General features: G+C 43.5%; 2 protein-coding genes across 4 annotated transcripts; one reads left to right on the top strand and one right to left on the bottom strand.

Moving 5' to 3' along the window:
• Positions 1-645: 645 nt before the first annotated feature.
• Positions 646-5,235, bottom strand: pdk1 (pyruvate dehydrogenase kinase, isozyme 1). 2 transcript variants are annotated; one of them, XM_055031527.1, is made up of 11 exons: positions 4,922-5,235; positions 4,593-4,734; positions 4,436-4,507; positions 4,178-4,362; positions 3,934-4,029; positions 3,780-3,857; positions 3,617-3,693; positions 3,439-3,537; positions 3,210-3,320; positions 1,841-1,954; positions 646-1,753 (listed from the first exon to the last, which is right to left on the bottom strand). In XM_055031527.1, exons 1-11 carry the CDS (start codon positions 5,043-5,045, stop codon positions 1,613-1,615), a joined length of 1,239 nt encoding a protein of 412 aa, XP_054887502.1. In that variant the 5' UTR covers positions 5,046-5,235; the 3' UTR covers positions 646-1,612. The 2 variants fall into 2 exon arrangements, with proteins under 2 accessions (XP_054887502.1, XP_054887503.1); XM_055031528.1 differs by having other exon boundaries at positions 4,937-5,235.
• Positions 5,236-5,980: 745 nt separating this feature from the next.
• On the top strand, positions 5,981-9,332 carry nup62l (nucleoporin 62 like). 2 transcript variants are annotated; one of them, XM_055032416.1, is made up of 3 exons: positions 5,981-6,097; positions 6,201-7,797; positions 8,257-9,332. In XM_055032416.1, the coding sequence occupies exons 2-3, from the start codon at positions 6,310-6,312 to the stop codon at positions 8,413-8,415; spliced, it is 1,647 nt and encodes a 548-aa protein (XP_054888391.1). In that variant the 5' UTR covers positions 5,981-6,097; positions 6,201-6,309; the 3' UTR covers positions 8,416-9,332. The 2 variants fall into 2 exon arrangements, with proteins under 2 accessions (XP_054888391.1, XP_054888389.1); XM_055032414.1 differs by having other exon boundaries at positions 5,981-7,797.
• The last annotated feature ends 370 nt before the right edge of the window (positions 9,333-9,702 follow it).

Raw genomic sequence — 9,702 nt, 5'->3', positions numbered from 1 at the left:
AGTAAATTATTGTTCGGAAAAGGCGGGAATCACCATGACAACACGAGCAGTGTAAATTTAAGACTCATCAAAATAAGAATTCTTAATATAACAGAACCGGGCTTTGAAATAAAGAGACTTAAAGTAAGTTTCATATACGTGATATGCTCAAAACAATTCAAACACTTTCAGATAAGTTCTATTTCTCAGGATACATTACTGTGAAGTCATGGTATGAAGAGCATCAACGCCAGTGATGTGATCAAATTGTTCATCTTTGAAAAATAAAAATCACAATCTTCCACCCATAACCTTTCCGCGTTACTTCAAATAAAATTTGTTGTCAGCGTTAATTATTAAACAGGTTAAATCTTTATTTCTGTGAAGCAAAACTTCAAAGTGTTTGTTTTCTTAAGCCCCTGTCCCCTTTAGCTTTGTATAATTTCCAATTCAGTTCTCTGCCAAATGTTCAACCTTCGCTAATCTGAAACAACTTATGTTCAAAATATGACTTTTAGTTACATTTTTCCAGAATCCCAAAGATATCAGTTTAGTGGTTCATGGCACCAACAATGTGATTTTAAATTTAGCGAAATAAATTTAGGTTTGTGCTCATTTTTGCTGTAGTGAGTGTTACTTTACAACCAAACAGACTTTTAACAACAGTCATTTTAAATCATTTATTCAAGCCTAAAGGCTTATATCACATTCTGAGAAACACACACACTGAATGTCCTCAACAGTTCAGCAACATGGAGTGTTGCTGCACAGTTGAACCAATATCTGAAGACTGAACCATCATCTCCCTTCCTCTGTTTGCATTGAGCTTTTAATACAAAATATTTTGTTATATCTTACAGATAAGTGCTTCTAGTGCAAGTTGTCAACAGTGAACTACAGCAAACACAAACAGCTCTCTATATTGCACCGTATTAACTTAGGATCCTCATATGATCTCAATTGAAAGGTGCTAAATCTTAGTTGAAACAGAAAATCCAAAATATTGCAATAAAATATCTAATGGAAATACTTTTATGACAGTTGTAACAGAGTCCTGTTAAATATTTTCACCAAAACAAAGAAAAAAGGTGCAGGTTTCCTGCGAAGCGTCAAACTGTCCTCAAGAAAAAAAATATCTCAAAATCAAACTAAATTGTTTAACAACTCAAAAAGCAGCTAATTTACATCAATGCCTCTTATTTGTTCCTCTTCAGACAAAATATCACCACATTTCAATAAGCACAGCTACAAACTGAAACTACTGACGCCTTTTCAAAGCGAAGATAAATTATACCGAACTGCAGCAAAAATGATGCTCTCATTCTCAATGCAGCAGCTATACTTTAACAAAAAAAAACAAAAAAATGACACCAACTCATTATTCAGATGACAGGAGTGAGAGCTTGGAAATGAATCCAGTGCTGGTTGTGCTTAACTCTGTGCTTCACAGGAAACCAGGTCCTGATCACCATATCTGGAGCCTCCCATACAAAACTAGTAAAATATATGGCACAAAACTTTCCTCCCGTCATACTTTTTTCTCCTTTCTTTGAACAAATCGCCACCACAGTCATCAAAAGGCAGCTTTTTTTTTTTTTAAACAAACTGCTGCAAACAAATTCACTCTTTGGATTCAGAAACTACGAAACGTGGTCAGGTCTTTGGGCTCCTTGCTGGGGACGCACCAGTCGTCGGCCTCGTGCATCGTCTTGTAATGCTTCCAGGCCGACTTGTTGTACACCGGGAGCCTCTCGATCGACTCCGTGGACAGTGCCTGCAACGAGACCAAGAGGTTATTCTGCTATTTTTCCTCTTGTTCAGCTGAAGAAGCCTTTAAATTTTGGCGCCGAAACGCGGTTACCCGTATGTAGATCACCGCATCGGTGCCATAGCCCTCCAGAGAGTAGAGCTTCAGGTCTCCCTGAAAGTAGCGAGCGTACAGGCGAGAGATGGGCAGGCCGTAGCCGTAGCCAGCCTGTGGGAAAGCTTGAATGTAATTTTTGGGTTTTTTTCCAATTAAGGAGCCATTTTCTTTAACCTTACATGGGTGGTTTCTACGCCGACTAAGCAACAGAATCAATAAATCTCTCCAGAACAGTGAAAATAAGAGTTGACCCATTTGTTAACAGTGACATTATGCTTTATCAACAGAGACCAGCAGCATAGATTCACCAATAGTAGAGTACAGAACAGACACTATATGTTTAAAACTAAAAACCTTCTTCACAATAATTTAGACAGGAATGAAAATGGCAACCAGGAGGTGATAATTAAAAGCTTTATTTAGATAATGAGCAAGTCAGACCACATGTATGCGTGTGTGTGTTTGTTAACACTGCCAATATAAAAAGACATCAGCAATGATTATGGAGAGGAATTTGTTTCTTCTCATAAACCTGGAAAGTTCTTGGAGCTAAATTCGGGCCATAAAATTTATTTCCAAAAACATTTTAGAAACTGCAAAATAAAATATCTAAAACTAAAAAAAAATTAAGATTTGAACCTGAAAAACAATGTGGAAACTTTTTTTTTTTTTTTTTAATCACCCTTGTTTCAATCTTATTTGTTAAAAAAACATTTGTGACCCCACTTTAGCTCCATAGAAGGTTTTACTTCTATTTAAAATCTGTTTTGATCTCCATTAGCGAGAGGTTTTCCAAAATCTTAAAACACAACCGTGTGGCTCAGTTAGAGCGAGAGCGCCACATGCAGAGGCTGCAGTTGTCTGGATTTGATTTCCAGACTCTGGCTATTTTCTACATGCCTTCCACTTCCCTCTTCACCCTATTTACAGTCAACTTACTGTTCAATAAAATCCATTTGTGCCAAAAACAATTTTTAGCAGCAAAACTCAGTCTGATGATGTAATGCTCAGAGAAATCGTAAAACGCCTGGGAACTCCGTGTCAGGACTAGAGTGCTTGAGGAGAACGTTAAAAAAAACCCTGAACAAGCATGGCTTATTTGGAAGGCTTGACTTTTAAATCCAATAATATTATAATGCAAACAACATGGTGACACTACCATAATTTTCTCTTTATACTGATGGACGATTTATCAAAAATCATCCGTCAGGAGGGAGATAAATTTTGGAGGTGGATTTTTTTTTTTTTTGCTTGGGGTCAACTTTCTTCTTATAACTTAAATTTATCTCGCCCAATGTGGTGCAAATCAAGTTTCTTAAAAGGCATTGATCAAGAAGAGAGGCCTCTAATCACTCTTCACACTGACCAGAGGTGCGGCTCGGGAGCCGTCGATGCTGGGCCGCGGAGCTGTGGTGTACGTGTAGGTGAACAGCCGGTCGATCTTACGCAGAGGCACGCCCCCTCCGCGGTCGCTCACCTGATCAAAAACACACAGGTGAGTCCATGGAATGTGCAAACCGAAGCTTGAAGCTTTGCTTGTAGAGATTAAACACGGCTGGAGTTCGGCGGGAAAACGACGAGAGTCTCCATTTTACCTTGACGGTGAGATCCTCAGAGCCCAGTGCAACCTGTGCATGAATGGGAGGATACTCCATTGCGTCGCCGTACAACTCCATGGTGGCCCGCATGGCGTTCTGCAACAAGCGTGAGAGAAAGCTTTGACAACGGTACGCCATGATTTAGAAACAAGAACAAGAGCAAAGAAAGGCTCACCTTGAAAAGCTCAAACACCATGTGGTACAGATGAGACGGAACGTAGACGACAGTGACGGGGTTCCCCTCGTGTTTGGCTGACGGGATAAACGAGAAAACTGGATCAGCTGAAGCCCCTCCACTGTTAAACAGGACAAACATAACTGCTTTCTGAATAAATTACCATTAAATTCCTCCAGAATGAGCTCGGGAGAGTTCATGTAGTAACGGTCACAAAGGTTTTTAGCATTTTCAAAGGCATCTGCAAGAAAATGGAGTTTTTTTTTTTAAAAGAACTGTCTCTTTAAAAAAACAATAATAATTTCAACAACGGGTACCTCTGATGACCTCACTGACACCACAGTGTGGATCGATGCTGCCGATCTGGTTGGGGTGAGCAGGATTCACCTCGACTTTCCCACCAAACAGGAGAGCTGCCAACAACAGGCAGAGAGTGAGAGTGAATGACTACACATCAAACGAGCAGCGGGAGTTCACCACCACAAAACACCAGAGGCAACAAAATAAAAAACACTTCCTGTTCAACACTGGACATAAACACGAATAAAGAGGACGTCTCACTGTGCTGGTTGAGCAGCATCCTGATGGATATCCTGCTCATGTAGAAACGATCCAGAAAATACTGGAGGTTCTGGCTGACGACCGGGTCGGTGCCGTACGCCTCCTTGTACTCCACCACCCCCTGAGCCATGGTGGGAATGACATCATTGTGGCGATTTCTGATTTTTATCACAGCATCTGTGAAACTAAGCAGAGAGGAAACGGTCAACAAATCTCAACTGCAAGGACGGAGGAGCCATGAAGCCCAGAGAAACTCACTCATATGTGACTTTCTCGTCGTCTGCGTTTCTATCTTTGAACTCCAAAATATCCTGGAAGCTCTGCATGTACCTGGGGAGGCAAAATAAAAGTGTTTCTCTACTGGTTTTGGAGACATGCGAATGAAAAAAGTGTAAAAAGAGCAAAAGCTGCCTACCAGCTCTGGACCAGCCGCACTGATGGAGTCCTCAGCAGGTTGTCTGGCAGCAGGTTGATCTCCTTCATGATGTTGGCCAGCCTCACAGGCAGCTCCTGCCTCAGGAAGGCGAACGAGGTTTTCTCACACGCATTTTCTGAGCCTGGGAGAGAAATTGAGATTTACTGGGTGTGTGTCTTCCCTCGTGCAGACCAGACAAATTACTCAGAGACTGGATCTGAGTATCAGGCTGATAAGACTATATAAAGTACGTTGAGGTTTCTGGCTGTATTCAGTTCGACGTGAATTCAACAGGCTTTCATCACGCCGTTTCATTTGGTCCCACCAACCTGTGCAGCGCTTACCGAAGTCTAAAAACTGCTTGATTGACAGCGGGGAAGGAGAAAACCTGGAGTAAAAGTCAATGTCCTTCCCAATGGACACGCTGCTCCTCAGAAACCTCAGGAGCCTCATGATGACGCCTTCCTGGACCTCACGAAGAGCGCCGTCCACGGCGAAGACTTTTTGTTGCTGCCTTATTATTTACACACGGGAAATCGCAGGTGTGCCGTTGTTTTAATTATCCGTGGCGTACTTGACTTGTTGACGTTGCTTCCGCGTCTACAGTCCCACATACGCCGCTACGTTTCGTCATCGTCCTTTAATTGAGTTGGTCGTGGCTAAATCCGTGCAGGTAGACGAGTCAACAAGCTAATCCGAAGAGCCTTTACAAAGCCAAGAGAATTACCTCCCTTCGCGTCTTCAAACCGGCGTAAAGTGGCGTCATCTACAGGACTGGAGTGTAGAATCTCAATATTTTTCCTGAATGTTTAGATTATTTTTAATCAGTTGAAAGTATTATTTATTTTGTGTTGGAAATATGTCCTTGTATATATATATATATATATATATATATATATATATAATATATATATATATATATATATATATATATAATATATATATATATATTATATATATATATATATATATATATATATGTATATATATATATGAAATGAAACACTCATCAAGTGAGTTCCTGTCTGTGCACAAGCTTTGCTGTTCCAATGTTATTTCCGTCTGTCGTTCAAAGTGAAACCAAAACAAAATTATGAAAAGTTTTCACATCTATCTATTAGGGATGCTCCGATCAGGGTTTTTGCTGCCGATTAAGATACTGATTACCCATGAGGGCGACCTTTGCCGATCACCTGAATTGACTGTTAATTTTTCGCACACACAACCCTAGCGAAGGGGGATCACACTCTTTACTTTAATCAGTCTTTGAAACTGTCAAAACTTTTTTTGTGTATCTCCCTTGTTTGTTTGCAAGGCGGCGAGTAGAACCAATCAAATTTCAGCTCCAAAGTCTTCTAACTATGATTGGATAGAAAATGTGACACTCGAGTGGAAAGGGGTGGGACCTCCTTCCGGCAAACAACCGGATATGATCTCCTAACCGCCGTCATTTCCTCCAGATAGCATCCGAAATGTCGGTTTACAGAGCCACGTTTTGAAGAAGGGTATGTTTTTAGCTTTTGGTTGTTGTTAATTATGCGGAAACTATTTTAAAGCACACCAGAGTGACTTAATTTACCGCCTTGTCCTGAAAAATCTTGCTAACAGGCGCAATAGTTTCTTCGGCGGGGTAACTTAAAACAACTCCCGATCCCGACCCGCCAAAAGCCGCAGAGATTCACCGAGGACGTGACCATTTTGTCCAGCGAGTGAAACCATGAGTGGTGGATTCAACTTCGGTCAACCTTCGGGCTTCTTCCCAGCCCAGAAGACCACAGCTGCTGCTCCCGCCGCAGGTTTTGCTTTAACAAACTCCGCTCCTGCGGCCACCGGAGGCGGCTTCAGCTTCGGGGCTCCAACCAGTCAGACCAACACCAACCCCACCGGCTCCTTCAGCTTCGGCAACCCAGCGAAGAGCTCCGCACCCGGTACGGGTTTCTCTTTTGGTACCCCCACCAACACGTTTGGCCTGGGCACGGCCCCTCAAACCACAGCGGCGGCCCCGGGGCTCACTCTGGGCTCCATGTTGGCTCCCTCCACGGGGACTGGGTTCACTCTGGGCGGGGGATTGTCCTCTCAGACCACCGCTGCAGCTCCTGCAGGTGGAGGCTTCAGCTTCGGAGGTGCCGTTCAGGCTCCAGCTGCATCAGCAGCTACACCTGCAGCTACTACAGCACCACCAGCTGCAGCAGCAGCAGCAGGCGGCGCTCCGTTTGGAGGCTTCAGCTTTGGGGGGTCCAAAGTCCTGGTGACCACAGCTGCAGCCTCTCCTGCTCCAGCTGCACCAGCACCAACAGGAGCAGGAGGTGGGTTCAGCTTTGGCACCACTGCCCCCTCCACCTCCGTAGCTGCGACAACCCAGAGCGGAGGTGGAGGCTTCAGCTTTGGGGTGAAGCAGTCGTCAACCCCGGCTCCGCCTGCCTACACCCAGGCTGCCTCTGTGGCGCCTTCAGGTCCGTCTCTGTTTGCTTCACCCCTCACCACGGCGACAGCAGCTCCTGCAGCGACCACAGGGTTCTTGTTGGGGACAGCTCCGGCATCGATAGCCAGCACCGCAACACCGTCAGCTACAGGAGGGGGCCTGAACTTCACCCTCAAGCCTCTGGGGTCAGCCGCTACCACGGCTGCTGCCTCCACCACCACAGCTCCGGCCGCCACGACTGGCACCGGTTTCAGCCTGGGAGTCAAACCTCTGTCCAGCACCGCCATGACGGCCACCACGACAGCTGCAACCCTCACCACTACCACCACCGCCACCACTGCGAATCCTCCGGTGATGAGCTACGCCCAGCTGGAGAGCCTCATAAACAAGTGGAGCCTGGAGCTGGAGGACCAGGAGAGACACTTCCTGCAGCAGGCGACGCAGGTGAATGCCTGGGACCGCATGCTGGTGGAGAACGGAGAGAAGATCACGTCCCTGCACAAGGAGCTGGAGAAGGTGAAGCTGGACCAGCGGCGGCTCAACCAGGAACTGGACTTCATCCTGTCGCAGCAGAAGGAGCTGGAGGACCTGCTCTGCCCGCTGGAGGAGTCTGTGAAGGAGCAGAGCGGCACCATCTACATGCAGAACGCCGACGAGGAGCGAGAGAGGACGTACAAGCTGGCTGAGAACGTGGACGCGCAGCTGAAGAGGATGTCACAGGACCTGAAGGAGATCATTGAACACCTGAACACATCCAGCGGACCGGCAGACACCAGCGATCCGGTGAGATAAGAGACCTTAGAACTGGGCAATAAATGGATAAGATATTGATTTGTTTGTTGTTGTTGTTTTTAAAGTTGCAGTATAGAACTTTTATAAAGATATATATATATATATATATATATATATATATATATATATATATATATATATATATATATATATAGTAGGAGAAATAATTTTTGAAAAATCGAGTTCCTCTGCCTTCTTCCAGTCCTCTAGAAACAACCAATCAGAGCCAGGAGGTGGGTCTTAGCGCTGTCCATCACCTCTACATATGGCGCTTCTCATCCCCTCTCTCCCTTGCTCTCTGCAGCTAGCACAGCCTGTCATGAGTGCTAAGGCTATTAGCTTGGCTAAAATGAATTAAAATCTAAGCTAGTATGGGTGGAAAAAGCTGTCATCATTAAACCTGCTCTGAAGATGATTGATTAACCTCTCTGTCTTGTTTGTTCTCCGCAGCTTCAGCAGATTTGTAAAATCCTCAACGCCCACATGGATTCCCTGCAGTGGATCGACCAGAACTCGGTTCTGCTACAGCGGAGGGTGGAGGAAGTGTCCAAACTGTGTGACACGCAGCGCAAGGAGCAGGAGAAAACCTTTCGCTTAACCTTTGACTGAAATAAATAGATCTGAATGTGCATTGACATAATGCTACTTCTTGGGAATTCCTTACTTCTCCTTTGCCTCTACATGACTCCTGTTTACACCTACAGCTTTGTTGGTTTGCATAGATATGAATATTTTTGATTCCATAAGCTTTATAAACGTGAATTCTTCTGCATTTGAGGAAAAATGTTTCTAATGTCTTTTGAATTAGTAGATAAATAAAATGGCTATTTCTCAAAGTAGGTGTCCTTTGCAGAAAGCTGTCATTTTTTGGCACATTCTTCCGATTTGCTATGCTTCACAAAAAATACAGCACACATGCAGTGTAATGTGAAAGGGTTTATTTACATTCCCATTGAAATGCACTGATTTGATTCATCCTGGCTGGTAGTGATTTTACATTTTTAAGCTGATTGGCCAGTTCTGATTTAGATTTCTTTATTAACACATAAGAATATGTTGGTATTGGTTGTAGTATCAAATCCAGGAGGAAATGTAGCAGTTCTTCCCTGAGAAGATCCCTGAGCATATCTGAGCACATCAAAGCATATCTTTTTGATCTGTATTTGTTAAGCTAAGATAAATATGCACAATTGGTGCTTATTGATTCCTGTATCAATGAAAAATGGACTAATTCAGTAATGAAAAGATTACATGTTCAAGATTGGACCTTCTGATCCCTCCCTAAAAGTTGGTTGATGAATCTGTGCTCTTAACAAAGCAAGAAGGAGTTGAGTCAATTTTTTTGTGTATGTTTGCATTTTGAACATTTTGGGGGGTGTTAAGATGAGCTGAGGTTGTCGGGTCATGCCAATTAAAGTTTGATTAAATGTCCCTAGAATAATCTGGCTACATAATTGACAGTTTTGCTTGGCAGAATCATAACAATTCATTAAAAAAGGTTGATATTAACCTATTACTCCAAACCAGTTTTGATCTGGTTTTGTTATTTTGGGGGGGGGGGGGGTTTATCCCATTTGTACAGAACTTACTTAGGTAACAACCCAAGAACCGCTCAGGTTCCTGCAATGCATAAACTGTGACATGTGGGAAAAGCAGCATCACGGTCCACATTGGATACAGTTCAACATTAACAATGAGGGACAGCAACAACAACAAACAAAAAAAAAAGACCTTGCTCCAAATTTGCTACTGACATAAATGAACCGAGTTCTTTCTGGAAAAAAGGGTTTTGTGGTCAGATAAATGGAGCTGTTTACCCAAAATGACAAACAGTTCATTCTGGAGCTGAGATGAGGCTTTCTAGAGCATTTATGTCACTAGTACTGAGGCCAAAGA

This window comes from Poeciliopsis prolifica, unplaced genomic scaffold (assembly GCF_027474105.1).
Source record: "Poeciliopsis prolifica strain line A6 unplaced genomic scaffold, Auburn_PproV2 SCAFFOLD007, whole genome shotgun sequence".
NCBI lineage: Eukaryota > Metazoa > Chordata > Actinopteri > Cyprinodontiformes > Poeciliidae > Poeciliopsis > Poeciliopsis prolifica.
Note: the sequence above shows the minus strand (reverse complement) of the source record. Positions and strands in the feature narration are given on the sequence as shown.

What these genes read in the sequence shown, in the direction of transcription:
- nup62l (XM_055032416.1), top strand. Translation starts at nt 6,310, where the DNA reads ATGAGTGGTGGATTCAACTTCGGTCAACCTTCGGGCTTCTTCCCAGCC. An exon ending in CGGCAGACACCAGCGATCCG is followed by an intron (nt 7,798 to 8,256) that starts GTGAGATAAGAG and finishes TGTTCTCCGCAG; the next exon opens with CTTCAGCAGATTTGTAAAAT.
- pdk1 (XM_055031527.1), bottom strand. Translation starts at nt 5,045, where the DNA reads ATGAGGCTCCTGAGGTTTCTGAGGAGCAGCGTGTCCATTGGGAAGGAC. An exon ending in GACGAGAAAGTCACATATGA is followed by an intron (nt 4,363 to 4,435) that starts GTGAGTTTCTCT and finishes CTCTCTGCTTAG; the next exon opens with TTTCACAGATGCTGTGATAA. An exon ending in TGGTGTTTGAGCTTTTCAAG is followed by an intron (nt 3,538 to 3,616) that starts GTGAGCCTTTCT and finishes CGCTTGTTGCAG; the next exon opens with AACGCCATGCGGGCCACCAT.